Genomic DNA, 20,315 nt, shown 5'->3' with positions numbered 1-20,315 from the left:
CATTATCCTAAAATTTCGAACTCATAAGATTAGTTCCTAAATTCGTCTTCATATGTGTGGACTGTGGTGTTTTAACACTAAGGTATTGTTTGGTAGAATGTATTAGGAAAAATAATATATGCAATAACTTTAGTACTATTAACCCTTATTTGGTAGTATTTTTCAACTTATATATAACTTATACATGCATAATTATACACCATGTTCAATATTATTCTTATACATAGCAAAATGTGAATTAACTTTACCATGATTTTTAAAACATGAATAAATATATATAAAGATAGAACTCACCTTTCAAAACCATTTTCAAATGCATTCAAAGAATGTAGAAAGTATTTTTGTAAATGAATAATTTATATTAAAATAAGCAATGCATGTTATTTTTAATGCATCAAATCAAACAGTTGATAAAGATAATTCTAGCATAACAAATCTCAGTATTACGAATATACCTTATTTAATACTATTCTTAAAATGATCACAATATTAATTATATAAAATAGAATCTTAAAAAGGGCAGATTTATTATAATGTATTTTGTCTCCATTAAAATATTAGGTTAAAAGAAGAGTTACAAAAATATCAAATAAAGGACGTAAGTGTAATATCCAAAATTACAAGAGAGGTCAGTGTGATGGAGCGAAACGCGAGAAGAGTTTTATGAAATTATCCGTAAATTCTATTAAATACGTGGAATACAAAATTTCGAACTTATGCTCTGTTGCACGTGTCTATTTGGAAAAGTCGTTTTCCTAGCAGAAACACAATGAGCAAAAGTGTCCACCATTGCCCACATAACTTATTATGGTATTCGTTTCAAAATCAATTTAGTGCCTACTCATACTCTGAGCTTAATCACTTGTACATTCTATATGATTCAATTATTTTTATATCCAATCTATTTATGTATGGATTAGATAATATAAAAAAAAAATGGTCTCCAATGTGCACATAGAAATGTGGTTTCTATTTGCAATTTATTTTCAACTCTAATACAATGTTCCCATTCTAAAATATGTCATTTTAGGTAGAAGCACTAAATAATACAACGTATAGGTCTATACAAATGTTTTTTTCCCCGATAATGTTGATGTCTCGGTCAACTTAAAATCACTTCGATTATTTCACTGAGTATTTGTTACTTCTCCTCAATACAAGTATCGAGTAACCTGGACCAACAAAGCTTAGGCAATAGGCTATACACAAATGCTTAGTGGTTCAATCTCTAATTTTGCATCTTAAATATATTTTTAGTTTGATTAGATTTTATTCTACTTCATTTCTTTTCCTTTTTGTATCTCCAGAACTTTATAGTGGTTTGAACGAAATACACCAAGTTTAGATATCTCTGTGTGACACTTCAATAGGTAGAAGAGAGTTCCAAAGACCAAGCAAAAAAGGCAGCCTGATGCACAAAGTATCTTGCGTTTATATAGGGTCTGGGGAAGGCCGCACCCCAGGAGGTGTGATGTAGGCAGCCTACCTGATGCAAGCATCAGTGCATGATTCCATGGCTCGAACCCCGCGGAGACAACTTTACCGTCGTTCCAAGGCTCCCCCAAACACCAATCAAACAAACATAAATACACAAATAATTCTTGTACACTTAATGCTTGTCTTCACATTAAATAAAAAATAAAAAATAAAAATGGCAGCTAGGTGCACTAAGCTCCCGCTATGCGCGGGGTCCGAGGAAAGGATAGAACCACAAGGATCTATTGTACGCAGACTTACCCTGCATTTCTGTAAGAGGTTGTTTCCACGACTCGAACCCGTCACATCCTGTCACATTGCAGCAACTTTACCAATTACGCCAAGGCTCTTCTTGCATTCAAAAATATAAATCTGAAAGCCAATACTTCCATCACAGAACACTTTGGATCGCATTGCTCTCATGTCATTACATCATAATATAAAATAATTGAACCTTTATAAACTTCATTGAAGTCACGGTGAATCAAACATCCTATCCATATTTCTTCCTTTTCCCCCTCTGGGAGAGGGAAGAACCAATTTTTTAGCTTCCTCTAACAGGGGTCGTCGCGACTATTTGTTCTAACATTGCCATTCATGTACAAATAGGTATTCTTCTGAGAAAAACTGGTCACTGTAGGAACTGAGGAGAATCCAGTATACCTGCCCTCCATCTTTGCCGAGCATATGTCAGAAATGTACCTTAGAAGCTCATGTCCATGGACAAACGGCTGAGCTGCATATTGTTCAAATGGCATCCACTGCAAGTAGAAAAACATCAAAAAGGATAGAGAAAAACATGAGCGTGGAGCTGGGAACTGCTAATTTAATGCAGTTTTACTTTGCCATCTACAAGTTTGCACGTAATTTTCTATAAGTTAGATGGATCCAAGTTAATTTTCTCACTGCATGTCAATTAAAGCTCATGTCAACTGTTTCTACTTGATTACTTTGTCCGAAATCAAACCAACAAGAGTCCAGCTAAAAACACTTCAAAAAAGAATGCAAGATTTGCCCAGATGAGGAAAAAGATGTTTGTTAAAGGGAAAACAGAAAATGGTAGTGTCTCAACTATAGGGGTAAGATTTGCGTACACACTACCCTCCCCAGACCCCACATGTGGGAATATAGAAATATACTGGGTCAGTTGTTATATTAGGACGTCCTAGTTCTGATACCTGGGCTGCCTCTATTTCTGCATCCTGCTTGTGGATATCAAAGGAGAGAGGTTGTAGCATGCAAACAAAGAATAGATCCGACTTGTCAAAGAATGACTTGTGGCTTTGCCTGCAATTTAATAAATCATCTTTCAAACACAAATTAAGCATCTTAGTATGAAATGCAGAAACTGCAACAGACCGAACATGTAAGGGACAACAAAAGGTTTCATATCATGTAAAAAGAAGATGACTGAAGCATTTACTAACGTCGTGATCTACTCAATGACTATGTTGTTGGCATTCCACAATCAGAAGGGAACAAGAGCATAACCACCGCGATTTTACATACATAGTATCAAGAATGTAACACACACTTAAGACATAAGAGTAACTTAAACAAATTTAAGCAAAAGACAACCTGAATGCCAGTATTTCTATAAACTTTGCATTAACCTGCATCAATATACCAAGTGAGGGTTGTTACTAAATCCTGAAATAAGCTAGCATATGGAATAGCTAGTTTTTATTTAAAAACAAGAAATTTCATCAGTATACTTGCTCACCCCTGTCTCTTCTTTTACTTCCCTGACAGCTGCATCACATATATCTTCACCCTGCGGATAAAAAGTCAACACAACTGCAGATATTCTTGCAGCGGATAGTTTTGCTTCTTTTTTTTTAACCCTCCATTTAAATTAATTTGAGTTTCTTATATGGCATCGATTTTAACATTCAAACATACCTCATCAACAACTCCTGTAGGAAACTTCCACACACCGGTTCCACGAAATCGTCCACTCTTTTCTTGGACAACTAGCACCTAGCATTTGAAAGAAATTATTACTGCAAGTACTCAAATAATTTACTAAGTACAGAAATAAATGTAAGCCGAACACTATCAGATTGATGTACATGGAGAAAGAAGAAACCTTTTCCGATTTTTGAAAAAGAAAAAAAAAAGAAGCTATAGTGTGCAACAGCGAGGAGATGGGTAAGGTGGTCCATAACAAAGAAAATTGACAGATAACATCCAACCAAGTAATGGTGTCAAGGTATAAAAACATGAGGTGCCATACACACAACAAGATATCTTCTTGCAACCCACACTGAATTCGCCCTCTGGCCAAGGTCAAAAAATCATTAATCAGTATGTAAAGGGAATTATTTCAGTGATGTTATATATTCGATTTCACTAGATAACTACTGTTAGTTTGATTTATAGTCCATGAACATAACCTTGAGCTATACAAGTTTTAACTCATTCATTCACGTCTAGGAAGAAAAGACAAGTTTTCTGACTGAATTTATTGGCAGAGAACACCGATAGGCACTAGGGAGCAGCTAGGATAAGGATTCTGCAACACTGACCCATTCTTCTCACTTACATCCCTTTGCAAATTATGCAAAAAACTCGTAAAACTAATTCAACCTCCATATAGAGCTTATTATGTTATCTTTACTTATTTATTTATTAATTAATATTTATCTCGGATAAGCAATTTTCCTTGATACCAAAAGGTAAGGAGTACCCCTATAGAAGGATATACAAAGCAGATAAAGCCTGTATAAAAGACAGGGGCGCAAGTTCCATTCCCTATTGCAGCATAGTTTCTATTTTTTGGCTTCTTCTTTAGATTTTGTCACCCCTTTGTATAGATTCTGGCTCCGCCACTTATAAAAGAGACTCTCCAGAAAAAGTTTACCCAATTACTATCCTAGTAAAGATATACCGTGAACTCCACAGAATTTCTTTTTATAAAAATGGATATGGAATATAGATTTTTTCATTTCTCCAGAAGCTCCGATTCATTTTCCTTCAATCTATCCATATTACTGCATGAGGTGCAAATGCAGGTTTTTCCCTTTTAATCTCAATTCTCTTATTTTGCAGCAGGAAAGCAGATGCTTCACTGTTTTGGAAATCACCAGAAAGGCTTCAAGATTTGGTGCTAGAGGCACAGTGGATAAGTTTCACTGGCAGGCTTGCGCAAAATCATTATTTACATGCTGCCTTCTATACAGAAGAACTCGCTTCTTTTGGGGTTGTAAACAGACTCGGAAGGAGAGTCCCTTCTGCTTCTCTTGAGAAATAATCTCTACAAGAAATTGACTTGAACTTGCCTCGAGGATAACCCATCTCTCAGTCTCGTAAGTCCCTGGTTCTATCAGTTAAACTCCCCAAACACAGAATGTGCTCTTTTTCTGGCAACCTCGACTACAGAACATCAGTTTGCGGAACTGGAGTAAGGTTGCTGAAATCTCACCTTACCACCTTACGAGGACCCTCATTACACATCCTCATACCCAGAGTAGCATCTTCCCATCTTCCCACATGTACCTAATTTCCCTTCAAAATCGCCCACCTGCGAGTCTGTGATCATGTACCTAATTTTCCCCTTTATAAAGTAATTTTGGCCAATTAATTCTATAACATCCATGATACTCACGTTGGACACAAATCTCGACCAATCATGAACATATTGCAGACTTGCCAAATAACAATGAAACCGTCTTCTTTTTCAAAAGAAGCCATCTAACTTACTTTGATCTGAATCTGGACTATGATTTCTGTAGATCAGACCTTATTGTTACTTGTTTTTTTGTTCTCTAACAACAACCAAAAAAAAAAAAAAAAAAAATCCAGTGAGATTCCCACAAATGGGGTAAGGGGAGGGTAGTGTGTAGGCAGACCTTACTCCTACCCTGGGGCAGAGAAGTTGTTTCCGATAGACCCTCAGGTAAAGACAAAATGAAAAGAATCAGTGGCAATAAGTGGTAACAACAACAACAAGGTATTAAGAAAACTAAAGCAAAAGAAAATCTTCAGTCGACTGTCATTTGTGCTCTTTTTTTTATGAATAGTAACATTGTCTATGTATCCAATTAATGAAATAAACACATACAATCATGTACTTTTGAGGTGCATAATGAACAAAAATGGCTCATCAATCTAATCCCCACTAAAGTTGGAAGACCCTCCATGTTGAAGCAGCTTGTAGTTGTTCTTTCCTTAATGTATTATAATGATTGGTCTCTTTTCTAGCTTTTCCAACAAAACTGAGTTTATATACATGACCATTAGGCAGAATGAGTAACACCAAAATATACCTCATTCCTTTCATTGATGACAAAAGCACCAATACCCACTCTATGTGTCGCATTTGCCGGAATAGTGTTAGCAGTTCCAGGGAGCCAATTCACAAGCATCAAGTATTTTGGTTCTGCGTGGTGGTAATAAAATCCTTCCTGCAAAGAAATAGGATAATTGTATCAGAAATTGAGATGGGGCGAATATAATTTAATCATCAAGAAGAACGACAAACTTACCTTAACAGCAGGTTCAACAAGCGTTACAAGCTCAATAGGTAACTTGATCCAAACACCTCTTTTACCCTGCAAGCATGTCCACCTATTATCAAGGATGGAATTTGAATCAAAATTTAATGCATAGAAATTCAGAAGTCCAATCTAAAGGTAATCATCACCCTGCAAACTTACAACTGTTCTTTTTTTTCCAATAGTATCCATATAAGCATTTCAACACAATAAGTGTTTTCAAAAGACAGGTAAATTTAATAGACTCACACTTCCCCAGAGTTTAGCTATGGAGCCCTGAATTTGGTCATGTCAAGTGACAGTGTGACACAACATTTATTCAATCACCACTTCCTACTTCTAGCACATGAATGAGCTGGTGTTCAGCAGATTGTATACTAGACGTTACGCAACATTTTCCAAAGGATGAAGTCGCAACATGCACAATAGACAAGATAACAAAATCAACATTGAAATCAGCTCAGCGTGACATTCAATTAATAGCCACATGGTAACACACACAGTCTTCTTCTTTTCCTTCTACTTCTTACTCCATACGAACAGGACGTATTGCTAACAACCCAGCACGTAATGTACCCCCTGGGTACCTCTTAAACCTCTAAATTTGTGATAACTAAGGTGTGCCGGAGCAACTAAAAAAACAAATAAACGTGTATGAAAGGAAGTTTTTTTTTTTCTTTTTTGGCAGTCTCAGAGGACAAACTTAGCAGGATAAAAAGGAAAAAATAAATCATCTACAGTATTATATGTTATGATAAAAGAACCTTTTTCCAACTTTATTGTTACTTTAGGGTGAGGAGACACCATTCAAAACCCTGGACCTTACAATGAAGTAGGACAGACAACAAAAGAATTTTTCTTTTTTCAAAAGAGTGGTATTTGGACCATCTTGCGCACCTTAACTATTCCACAGGATAACTGCAACCTCCCACCGACACAGGCTCCGAATAACTCTGCCCACCAAGATTTACGGAAGAAATAGTATTTTTTGCCTCAGGATTTGAACCGAAAAAAAGAATCTTTTCTCAACTTATTCACGACTAAAGGGAATCCTACAACATTAACTTTATGATCAAGAACTTGAGTGAAATTTGAAAATAGAATCTGAATAGTAACACCAAAAACAAATATCCTTGCTCAGGTTCAAATCCCAGAGGAGTCAAAAGATTTCTTCCTACCCAAGCCTCGAAGTGCGTATGAGGTGGCCCGAACACCACCGATCATAAAAATAAATAACCAAAAACAAAATATACATATTAGAAATACCTGTTGTCTCCAATGAGAAAGTGAGGCTCTAAGCAAAGAACCAAAGACAGAAGGGTCCAAGGGCTCATTAGTCATTTCCACTGTCACCCCACCATGGTCATCCTCTTTTGCATCTAATATTCTGTCCACTTGTTCCATTTCCTTCTCCCTTGCCATTGCTGGAGTTACAGAGCAACTCACAGAGGACCTTGTGTGTAGGTAAATACTACACCTAATCTTGGTCAATTTGCCTAAAAATAAATTGGTTAGGCTCGTTCAAAACTTAAAAAAACACAAAAGGGTCAATTAAAGAAATAAAAATAGAACCTAATCTTGGACAATTTGCCTAAAATATTCACAATAAATGGTTACACTTGCAAAAAGCTAACAATTTTTGTCTGATACCCACTGTACTCAACAGTTTGCGCACATCCTTGCTAATTTCACCTCCCACCCGCACAAATACCGAATAATAATTTAAAAAAAAACTGATAAAATAGAGCCTAATCTTGGACAATTTGGCTAAAATATTCACAATAATTGGTTACACTTATATAAAGCTGACAATTTTTATTTTTGATGACCGGTGTCGAGGACAGACCTCGACTAATTTTACTGCACGCCTGTTACCTCCTACCACGTCAAGTACCAGGTAGTAATTTAGAAAAAATGATAAAATAGAGCCTAATCTTGGACAATTTAGCTAAAATAATGACAATAATTGGTTGAATTTACACAAGATAAAAAATTTCAGAAATGGTATATTCATCAATATAGAAAAATAGAACAAGGGTAACCTTGATTTTTGCAGAAACTGATGACTTTTGTCGGATAATTAGAGAAGAAGTGACGTTTTGAGCTAAAAAATGAAGTTCTTGAGGAGGTGACATAGGAAAGAAAAGGGGTGCGACACAAAAATTTGATTATCATTTAAACAGATTATATGGGGAAATATATTTAAAAGAATAATTGAAGAATGAGGATTTGCAATTCCGGAAAATTAGTAACGTGGAGACAGAAGGAGAGAGCCTGTGATTGTCTTTGAACTTGATTGAAGGAAGGAGTCAAAAAAAGGAATTTATAAAAATAATCGTGGAATAGTAGTGTACCAAACTCTTAAGTCTTCACACGTCAAGTGTTCAAATGAACCACACTTTTTTTCTATTTATAAATTATTATCTGCCGTATTTTTTAAAAATAAATTGTTTCAAATTATTTATTGTTTAAGAAATTCAAGATAAAAATAATTATTTTTCCCTATTTTACCCTTAATAGTAGTAATTGTCTTTGAAGACTACTCCTCAATTATGCAGTAAATATTTAATGAAGAGATTTCATCCTAAGATGTAAATAAGGGTAAAATAGTCAAAAACTCCTCTTAATTAATATTTTCTTAAGCAGGTAAAAGAAAAAGAAAATTTACGGAGTCAGTAATTAACTTCGTAATTTCACCCATTTTCCTAGCTATTGGTATTTGGAAGGCTATTTTTTATTTAATTACATTATGTTATAAATATATTATATTATGGATGTTCATTTAGTACTCCATTGTAAATAAGCTTCATGAAGAAGTTTATCCATATGGGACACCGCCGTAAATATGTTTATCTATTTAGTACTCTATTGGAAATAAGCTTCCTGAAGAAGCTTATCACTTCGGTACCTGGTTATGGATAAATATTAACACAGGTAGAAGATTATTCATACCGGGTATAATAAGCTTTTCTTTTCGATACTCTATTATGGATAAATATTATCCCCGGTAGAAGATTATACATACCGGGTACAATGAGCTTATCCTTTCTGTACTCCGTTATGGATAATCATTACCCCTAGTAGAAGATTATCTATACTGGGTACAATGAGCTTATCCATTCAGTACTCCGTTATGAATAAACATTGCTCTCAGTAGAAGATTATTCATATCTGGTATAATAGCAGCTTGCAGTAGCAGCTTACACAGCAGCTTCCTTTCTTCTATAAATAGAATAGATTTCAGCTCATTATGAACATCAGTTTGAATTCAAATAATATATCAGTTTCTCTCTATACTTGTCTTTACTTTACAGTCTTTATTTTATAATACGTTATCAGCCCGAGACTTTGCCATCTCGAGCAAATATTTTGAAAGTATCTGAGGTAAGAACTTTCTTTTCCTAAATAATGTCAAATCTTTCTAAACTTGAATTTGTAGCCCTGGATATATCGGGCAAAAGCTACATGTCTTGGGTGCTTGATGCTGAAATTCATCTTGATGCGATGGGTCTGGCAAACACCATCAAAGATAAAAATCAGGCATCAAACCAAGACCGTGCCAAAGCAATGATATTCCTACGCCATCACCTTGATGAGGGCCTGAAAATGGAATATCTTACTGTTAAAGATCCAGTCATACTGTGGAATAATTTGAAAGATAGATATGACCACCTGAAGATGGTCGTTCTTCCATAGGCACGATATGATTGGACTTATCTAAGGCTACAAGATTTTAAATCTATCAGTGAGTATAATTCTGCTATGTTCAGAATTATTTCTTAATTGAAATTATATGGTGATAATATTACTGATCATGATATGTTGGAGAAAACTTTCACCATTTTTTATGCCTAATATGCTCCTGCAGCAGCAATATCGAGAGATAGGATTTAAAAAGTATTCTGAACTTATCTCACATTTTCTTATAGCCGAGCAACATAATGGGCTATTAATGAAAAACCATGAAAGCCTACCTACTGGTTCTTGTCCATTCCCTGAAATGAATGAGACGAACTTCCACTAAGCTAAACGTGGAAGAGGTCGTGCCCCAGTCTCGGTCATGGCCGTGGTCGGGGAAGAAACCCCAATCATGATAATAATAATGCACCAAAGAAGCCTCCTCACCACCAGCAGTGGAAAAGAAAGGAACAAAAGCATAAAGCGGTACAAGCACCAAATGCAGAAAATGCATGTTATAGATGTGGAGGAAAAGGGCACTCACGTACCTGTCGTACGCCAAATCACCTGGTTGAGCTTTATCAAGTCTCCCTGAAGAAGACAGAGAAAAATGCTGAAGCAAATTTTGTTTCTGAAGATAATTTAGACTTCATACATTTGGATGTAGCTAATTACTTTGCACTCCCAGAAGGAGAAACAAGCCATGTAATCGGTAGTGAATCTGTAGAAATGTAAATATTTTAATTTTTGTTGTTTGTAATAGATAGTATGGTTATGTAATTGTTGTACATAAATAAAAGTTATGCTTTGATAATGATGTTTACTATAATATATTTTATTTATGTCATTTTGAAGAATATGGATAATCCTCAAATTATGTTTGGATCAAAGACAAATCATGAAGATATTTGTGTTATTGATAGTGGAACAACTCATGTCATATTCAAGGATCAGAAATACTTTTCTTATTTGCATAAGGAAAAAGCAAATGTTTCAACAATTTCTGGTAATATAAATTTGATTGAAGACTCCGGAAGAGCCATTATATTTCTGTCTAAAGGAACAAAACTTATTATAGACAATGCATTGTTCTCCTCCAAGTCTCGAAGAAACTTGTTGAGTTTTATAGATATCCGCCGAAATAAGTATCATGTTGAGACAATAGATGAAATGAACAGGGAATATCTTTGTATTACAAAGAATGTTTCTGGCCGTAGAAAAGTTATCAACTTTATCTTCTGCTTATACTATTCAAAAATTAGTACAGTTGAAGCACACTCTATCATAAACCAGAAGTTTACGAATTCAAATACTTTTGTGTTTTGGCATGGCCGTTTGGGCCATCCTGGATCAACAATGATAAGACAAATTACTGAAAATTCGAGTGGACATCCATTGAAGAACCTGAAGATTCTTACAAATGATGAATTTTCTTGTGATGCTTGTTATCAAGGCAAAATGATCATTAGACTATCACCAATGAAGGTTGGCATTGAATCCCCTACCTTTTTAGAGCGTATACATGGGGATATATGTGGACCTATTCATCCACCAAGTGGGTTGTTTAGATATTTTATGGTCCTAATATATGCATCTTCAAGATGGTCTCATGTGTGTCTACTATCATCTCGTAACCTGGCGTTTGCAACGCTATTAGCCCAAATAATTCGATTAAGGGCACAATTCCCAAATTATCCTATAAAGGCTATTCACCTTGATAATGCTGGAGAATTCTTATCTCAAGCTTTTGATGATTATTGTCTATCAGTTGGGATAAAAGTTAAACATTCTGTAGCTTATGTTCATACTCAAAATGGCCTTGCAGAGTCATTTATTAAACGCCTGCAATTTATAGCAAGACCACTACTTATGAAAATAACATTGGTCACTACTGTTCGGGGTCATGCTATCTTGTATGCAGCATCACTTATCCGTCTCAGACCAACACATTATAATAAATATTCTCCGTCACAATTAGTTTTTGGTTATGAACCAAATATTGCCCATCTACGAATTTTCGGATGTGCTGTATATGTGCCAGTAACACCACCACAGCACAGTAAGATAGGACCACATAGAATGATAGGAATATATGTTGGATTTGAATCACCCTCTTTCGCTATCTTAAACCATTAACAGGAGATGTATTTACTGCTCGATTTGCAGATTGTCGGTTTGATAAAATAAATTTCCTATAATTAGGGGAGAGAAAAAGGAAATCAAAAGAGAAATTATGTGAAAAGTTTCATCATTATCTCAATTTGATCCCCGTACCCCTATATGTAATCAGAAGGTCCAGAAGATCATCCATTTATAGAATATAGCAAATCAAATGCCAGATGCATTTACTGATTTGAAAAGGATAACTAAGTCACATATCCCAGCAGAGAATGTGCCTATCCGAATTGATGTCCCAGTAGGACCATCTACTAGCATGAGAGTTAGTGAACCTAAAGCATGCCTGAAGCGTGGTAGGCCTTTGGGTTCTAAGGATCGTAATCCTCGAAAAAGAAAATCGACAAAATGATCAAAACGATACTATGAAGGGATCTCCTGAAGAGACCCAAGATCTGATTAGTTCTGAGATTCCTGAAGAAATCAATGGACCCGAAGCTCATGTGAGTGAAGAATTTTTAATAAGTTCGACCGGTGATGAGATTAATTTAATTCGATCTAAAATAGTGGTAGATAATATTTTTGCATATAATGTTACTCTTAATATTATGCAAGATAGTGAGGATCTTGAACCTCGATCTGTCGAAGAATGTCGACAAAGATCTGATTGGCCAAAATGGCAAGGTGCAATTCAATCGGAATTAAAGTCACTTGCTAAAAGAGAGGTCTTTGGACCAGTAGTCCAAACACCTGCTGGTATAAAACCAGTTGGTCATAAATGAATTTTTGTGCGAAAAAAGAATGATAAAAATGAAGTTGAGAGATACAAAGCTCGCCTTGTTGCACAAGGATTCTCACAACAACCTGGAGTCGATTTTGATGAAACATATTCACCTGTTATGGATGTCATAACATTTCGATATCTCATCAGTTTAGCACTGCATGAAAAGCTTGAAATACATCTAATGGATGTAGTTACAGCTTATCTGTACGGTTCACTTGATAATGAAATTTATATGAAAATCACTGAAGGATTTAAAATGCCTTAAGCAAATTCAAAATCTGAGGAAATTTATTCAATTAGATTACAAAGATCTTTGTACGATTTAAAGCAATCAGGGCGCATGTGGTATAATCGCCTTAGTGAATATTTGCTGAAAGAAGGTTACATAAATGATGTTATTTGTCCATGTATTTTTATAAAGAAAATGGCATCAGAATTTGTTATACTTGTTGTTTATGTTGATGACATAAATCTTGTTGGAACTCCAGAAGAGCTCCAAAAGACAATTGAATATCTTAAGAAAGAATTTGAGATGAAAGATCTTGGAAAGACAAAACTTTGTCTTGGTCTGCAAATTGAACATTTAGCAGACGGGATCTTTGTCCATCAATTTGCCTATGCAGAAAGGATCTTAAAACGCTTTTACATGGACAAAGCGCACCCATTGAGTACACCAATGGTTGTTCGATCACTTGAAGTGAATAAGGATTTGTTTCGACATCCAGAAGAGGACGAGGAACTCCTTGGTCCCGAAGTACCTTATCTCAGTGCAATTGGTGCACTAATGTATTTTGCTAATGCTACAAGGCCTGACATAGCATTTTCTGTTAATTTACTAGTAAGATATAATTCTTCTCCTACACGGAGACATTGGAACGAGATTAAGCATATATTGCGATATTTAAAGAGAACTCTTGATATGGGTTTGTTTTATGCTAACAAAGATAGTGCAGATCTTGTTGGTTATGCAGATGCAAGTTATTTATCTGATCCTCATAAAGCTCGATCACAAACCGGGTACGTATTTACATATGGAGGTACTGTCATATCATGGCGCTCCACAAAGCAATCTATTGTTGCTACTTCTTCAAATCACGCTGAGATAATAGCTATTCAAGAAGCAAGTAGGGAATGCATATGGTTGAGATCAATCATTCATTTTATTCGAGAAAAATGTGGTTTGGAATGTGAGAAAAGACCCATAATTTTATACGAAGACAATACTGCATGCATAGCCCAATTGAAGGGAGGATTTATAAAAGGAGATATAACGAAGTACATTTCACCAAAATTATTCTACACACACGATCTTCAGAAAAGTGTTGACATTGATGTGCAACAAATCCGTTCAAGTGATAATCCAGCAGATTTATTCACTAAATCTTTGTCAACTTCAACTTTTGAGAAGATGGTATACAAGATTAGAATGCGGAGACTCAAATATTTAAAATAAGGTTTTCATCAGGGGGAGTAAAATACGCGATGCACTTTTTTTTTTCCTTACTAAGGTTTTTTCCTATGAGGTTTTCCTTATAAGGTTTTTAATGAGGCACATAGCAATGCGTATTACTAAATATGTGTACTCTTTTTCCTTCACTAGGATTTTTTCCCTTATGGTTTTTCCTAGTAAGGTTTTAATGAAGCACATTATCTTTTAATGAACATCTAAGGGGGAGTGTTATAAATATATTATATTATGGATGTTCATTTAGTACTCCATTGTAAATAAGCTTCCTGAAGAAGCTTATCACTTCAATACCCGATTATGGATAAACATTATCCCCGGTAGAAGATTATCCATAACGGGTATAATAAACTTATCCTTTCGATACTCCGTTATGGATAAATATTATCCCCGGTAGAAGATTATCCATACCGGGTACAATGAGCTTATCCTTTCAGTACTCCGTTATGGATAATCATTACCCCTAGTAAAAGATTTTCTATACTCGGTACAATGAGCTTATCCATTCAGTACTCCGTAATGGATAAACATTGCTCTCAGTAGAAGATTATTCATATCTGGTATAATAGCAACTTACACAATAGCTTGTAGTAGCAGCTTACACAGCAGCTTGCAGTAGCAGCTTGCAGTAGCAGCTTATACAACAACTTCCTTTCTTCTATAAATAAAAGAGATTTCAGTTCATTAAGTACCTCAATTTGAATTCAAATAATATATCAGTTTCTCTCTATACTTGTCTTTACTTTAGAGTCTTTATTTTATAATACATTAACGGTTCTTGTAATAAGCTTTTCCCATATTAATATTTTGAAAACGTCGATAATTTGTGAGTAGAACTGAAGTTGAAATACGTCTTTGAATCACAATATTAACTCGATTTTTCTGAAATTTACTTTCAAATTTTGTTCTCAATTTTACATATAAACGTCAAACACCCTAGCTAAACTCTCTTTATGTAAAAGTGAAATTTGTGAATAAAAAATATACAGTGGTCAATGGACAAATTTATTTAAACAAAAAAGGGAAGAGTTATCAATTACGAGTAAAAAAATTTCAATAAACTTTGTAATTATTGGTCTGACTTGAGGGAGTAAAACGATCGCCTCAATCTTATAAAAAGGATTCAAAAATTTGTGTTGTTTACCTCACAATATTTTACTTATGATTAATATTTGATTATTAGTCCATTGTAATTGTTTTGATATAAAAATATCAAAAACATATTATGTTTAACTATTTTATCGGAGACCAACTACTTTCCAATTTTCACCAAGACAGTATAGATAAATCTACCCATAAAAACTTAGACAGTGAATATACACAATTATTTAACAGTTTAATCGCTAATTTTGCATCTAAATGTGGATTTACTTTTGTTAGATTTGATTTTACTTCATTACTTTTTCTTTTATCTCTAGAATTTTATAGTAGTTTCAAGAAGTTAACTTCAAGTTTAAATAGTCGTATAATAGAACTCTTAAATTTTTCATCATCAAACAGTAAAGTCAGCTGCCATGACTAAAAGGCCACGGGTTCGAGCCGTGAAAACAGCCTCTTGTAGAAATGCAAGGTAAGACTGTGTACAATGAGACACTTGTGGTCCAGCCCTTTCCCGGACCCCGCGCATAGCGGGAGCTTAGTGCACCAGGCTGCCCTTTTATATGGAGTATGTGATACTTTCATAAGTAGAAGAGAGTTCAAAAGGCCAATTAAAGAAACTTAAACACAAATAGTTCTTGTACAGTTGATGCATTGTCAATTTCACATACAAAATATCACATTGGCCTGCTATTAGTACATCATAGTAGAAAGAGAACTGCACCACTATAAGCTTCATTGAAACCACAGTACTCAAATTCCTATCCAATTTTCTTCCTTTTTCTCCCTTAGGGAGGGAGGAGAACCAACTTTTTTGGCTTCCTCTCACATTAGGGGTCGTCGCCAGAGGCAGAGCTAGGGTGGGGGAAGGGGGTTCGCCTCTTCGCCGAAAAATTATACTGTATATATAAGGTCAAACTTATCTTTTATGCATAAATAGCAGATGTTGAATCCCTTGCCATGTTCGTGTGTTTACTCTTAAATATTCCGAATCCCCTTGATAAAATTCTGGCTTCGTCACTGGTCGTCGCAACCAGTTGTTGACCTTGTTATTCATGTACAAGTAGGTCTTCTTCTGAGAAAAACTGGTCACTTTAGGAACTGATGAGAATCCAGTATACCTGCCCTCTATCTTCGCCGAGCATATGTTAGAAATGTACTTGAGAAGCTCATGGCTTTGGACAAATGGCTGAGCTGCACATGTTCAACTATTCCATTTGGAACCTACTATATCCTACCAACAAATACTTATTTGGCTTCGATAGATGGAAGAAGTCACCTAATATTTTTTGTCTATACTGGAACTCGAGCCCCAGTCTCTTATGGTTTCACCCTCTTAATGACCGCTAGACCACACCCTTAAATGCTGGTTGGCTTTTGGACAATATTTGAATTAAGCTTGAAAAAATAGTATTTCAAATTGAAGTTGAAAAAGAGGATTTGGATGTTCAGTTGTGGTGGAACATGAATTTCACTTGGAAAGAGTTGAAGTTTTGAGAGTTGAAACCATTATTTCACTTGAAATACTCCTTAAACCAGCTTTTCAAACTTCAAATCCTGTATTTCAAGTTCAAATTGAAATAATGGACCTTACTGCAAAGCAAACACTTATTTGATTTTTTTCCCATATATTCCGAATACTATATATGGACAAACGGTCTCACTAGTTCACTAAGTTGCGCACACTTTTCACTTGTGGTGTCGCACCCGTGTCGACACGATACTGACACTAGTATGGGTTTGACCACGACATGACATCGACATTAGGTACTTCAGCCATATTAGAGATTAGATTTGGCCTTTTGATTTTTCAAGACAAAAGCTATTGTAGATTTCTAGATGGCTACCTACAACTTCATAAAAAATTGAGTTTTACTGCACTCTACAAGCTACATATAATTTTTTCACATAATTTCTCATAATTTAGGTATATTTCTATAGCTCTATTTTTAGATACAGCCGAGTCCCTAGATCCGTAATTCTGAATCTTGGAATTAAATCATGAAGGATCCGACCCCTAGATTCCACCCGTGTTGGATACCCGCACCCGAGTCCAAGCAACTTAGCTGGTCCATCTTCACTAAGCTTATGTCGACCGCTTCTACTTGATTATTTTGTTCGACAGCAAAACCACATGAATCCAGCTAAAACAACTTTAAAGTGAATGCAAGATTGAGGAAAAATGCTGTTTGTTAAGGTTGCTGGAACTTCTAACAAACTGGGAGGGAAAGGGTGAGCAAAACTTTTTTTTTAACAGCATTTTGACAAAGAAAGTCCTAGTTCTAAACAACAAATATTTTGAGTTTTGACAACCGTGTACCTGGGCAGCGACTATCTCCGCGTCCTGCTTCTGGATATCAAAGGAGAGAGGCTTTAGCATGCAGACAAACATTAAATCTGACTTGTCAAAAAATGACTTATGTGCTGCGGAAGCCAAATGTATATAGTGTGAATAAGTCACAACTACTATACCAAAAAATTATGACAGCCACCAAATAATAAATAAGACAATAAAGCAACAATAAAAGGAACAACAGAATTTACAAGGCTCGGCTAATTTTGCCTACTCCTCGGACACAACCAATATTTTATTCCACTCCAGAAATACAAGTGAAATAATACTAAAGAGAGAAGATACAAATGTATTAAGAAGATAAGAAGGCAAATGAGAGGTGTGTTTAAATCCTGAACATTAGGCCTCCTTTTATAGGAAAAAATTCCCACCAAGTTTACTACCGATGTGGGATATTGTCATATTCAACAAATCTCTACCTTGGCAAAATTCCACATCTTCAATTCTCTCTCAATAACAAATTTTGGTTGTGTCTTCATCTTCAATCTTCAGTGTTCAACAATGTTGATCAAATCCAAACAATGTTGAAACTTGACCGCAGTCACCACTTTTGTCAGCATATCAGCAGGGTTCTCCGTAGTATGAATTTTCTTCACTGTGACTCCATCTTCTTCTATAATTTCTTGTACGAAATGATACCGAACATCAATGTGTTTCGTCCTTGCATGATAAACTTGGTTCTTCGCCAATTGAATAGCACTTTGATTATCACAAAAGATTGTGATACTTTTTTGTTCAACACCAAGCTCCTTTAGCAATCCCTGAAGCCAAATTGCTTCCTTCACAGCCTCTGTAATAGCCATATATTCTGCCTCTGTTGTAGACAAAGCAACTGTTGACTGTAAAGTAGACTTCCAACTAACTGGTGCCTTTGCAAAAGTAAACACATAACCAGTAGTTGATCTTCGTTTGTCCAGATCACCCGCAAAATCTGAGTCACAATATCCAACTACAGACTGATTGTCTTCCTGCTCAAAAACTAACCCAACATCTACAGTATTGTGAATATACCGTAGAATCCACTTCACAGCTTGCCAATGCTCCTTTCCTGGATTATGCATATATCTGCTAATAACTCCAACAGCTTGTGAAATGTCAAGTCTCGTACAGACCATTGCATACATCAAGCTACCAACAACATTTGCATATGGTACCCTTGACATATACTCATGTTCAGCTTCATCATTTGGCGACATAGTAGTACTTAGCTTAAAATGGGGAGCAAGTGGAGTACTAACTGGCTTAGTCTTTTCATCTATGCCAAAACGTTGTAGTACTCTTTTCAAATATTCTTTCTAAGATAAACAGAGTTTCTTTGAACGTCTATCTCTTATTATCTCCATGCCAAGAATTTTCTTTGCCTCACCCAGATCCTTCATCTCAAACTCCTTCTTCAGTTGAATCTTCAACTTATCAATTTCTTCCGAATTCTTGGAAGCTATCAACATATCATCAACATATAAGAGAAGATATACAAAAGAACCATCTTTAAGCTTGCACAAATACACACAATGATCGTATTTGCTCCTCTTGTACCCTTGCCGCAACATAAACTCGTCAAATCGCTTGTACCATTGTCTAGAAAATTGTTTCAATCCATACAACGATTTTTCAAGTTTGCACACCATATTTTCTTTTCCAGCAATTTTGAATCCTTCTGGCTGAGTCATGTAGATTTCCTCTTCCAAGTTTTCATGTAAAAATGCAGTTTTTACATCCATCTGAACTAGTTCCAAATTCAATTGTGCTTCCAAAACCAACATAATTCTAATGGAGGAATGTTTTATAACTGGAGAAAACACTTCATTGTAATCAATTCCCTCCTTTTGAGCATATCCTTTGGCCACCAATCTTGCTTTGTAGCGAACATCTACTTGGTTAGGAAATCCTTCCTTCTTTGCAAATACCCATTTGCACCCAATTGCTTTCTTTCCCTTCAGATTGGTCAATCTCCATGTATGATTCTGATGAAGGGACTGTATTTCATAATTCATGGCAATCCTCCACTTATCTTCTTCGGAACTTTGGACGGCGTCTTTATAAGTGGTAGGAACATCATCAGCTACAATTGAGGTTGCACAAGCAACCGTCTCTATGAGACGAACAAGTTTCGTTATTGTTCTTTTTGGCCTGCTGGTTGCTATTGATTCAAGTTGTTGTTGAGGTTCCTGAGTTGGAATCTCCTCTACTAGCTCTCCTTCCAGAGGGTAATATTCATTTGTTTCCTCATCTGCTTCTTGTGTAGGAAAAATAAATTTTCCCTCAAACTCCACCTGCCTAGAAGCACCTTCATTTTATTTGGTATCTTCTGTTACCTTATTACCATAGCAGATTCATCAAAAGGTAACATCCCTGCTGAATATTACTTTCTTTGTCATAGGACACCATAAGCGATATCCTTTGACTCCAGAAGTAATTCCCATAAAAATAGCCTTCTTTGCCCTTGGATCCAATTTTGACTCTGTCACATGATAATATGCAGTTGAGCCAAACACGTGCAAAGAGTCATAATCTACAGCAGGCTTTCCGTACCATTTTTCAAATGGTGTCTTGCCATCAACAGCAGAAGATGGTAAGCGATTAATGAGGTGGCATGCATATGTAACTGCCTCAGCCCAAAATTCTTTGCCCAAGCCAGCATTGGACAACATACACCGTACCTTCTCCAGCAAGGTCCGGTTCATACGTTCTGCCACTCCATTCTGTTGTGGTGTATGTCTGACAGTGAAGTGTCGGACGATGCCATCATTTTCACAGACCTTATTGAAATGATCATTTTTGTATTCACCTCCATTGTCTGTGCAAATACACTTGATCCTCTTGCCTGTTTGATTCTCCACCATCGTCTTC

The 20,315-nt window shown here is 35.7% G+C and overlaps 1 protein-coding gene across 5 annotated transcripts; it reads right to left on the bottom strand.

Moving 5' to 3' along the window:
• Nucleotides 1-1,587: 1,587 nt before the first annotated feature.
• LOC107809657 (nudix hydrolase 2) lies at nucleotides 1,588-8,350 on the bottom strand. Of its 5 annotated transcripts, none has more exons than XM_075225628.1 (9): nucleotides 8,015-8,350; nucleotides 7,239-7,468; nucleotides 5,964-6,029; nucleotides 5,745-5,882; nucleotides 3,379-3,456; nucleotides 3,200-3,250; nucleotides 3,055-3,089; nucleotides 2,655-2,763; nucleotides 1,588-2,237 (listed from the first exon to the last, which is right to left on the bottom strand). In XM_075225628.1, the coding sequence occupies exons 1-9, from the start codon at nucleotides 8,145-8,147 to the stop codon at nucleotides 2,031-2,033; spliced, it is 1,047 nt and encodes a 348-aa protein (XP_075081729.1). In that variant the 5' UTR covers nucleotides 8,148-8,350; the 3' UTR covers nucleotides 1,588-2,030. The 5 variants fall into 5 exon arrangements, 4 of the variants coding, with proteins under 4 accessions (XP_075081729.1, XP_075081730.1, XP_075081731.1 ...); XM_075225629.1 differs by lacking the exon at nucleotides 8,015-8,350 and adding an exon at nucleotides 7,627-7,748; XM_075225630.1 differs by lacking the exon at nucleotides 8,015-8,350 and adding an exon at nucleotides 7,545-7,567.
• Between the last annotated feature and the right edge of the window lie 11,965 nt (nucleotides 8,351-20,315).

The sequence above is a fragment of the Nicotiana tabacum genome, chromosome 11, assembly GCF_000715075.1.
Source record: "Nicotiana tabacum cultivar K326 chromosome 11, ASM71507v2, whole genome shotgun sequence".
Lineage (NCBI taxonomy): Eukaryota > Viridiplantae > Streptophyta > Magnoliopsida > Solanales > Solanaceae > Nicotiana > Nicotiana tabacum.
The sequence above is the reverse complement of the archived record's forward strand: the minus strand, read 5'-3'. Positions and strand labels throughout refer to the sequence as shown.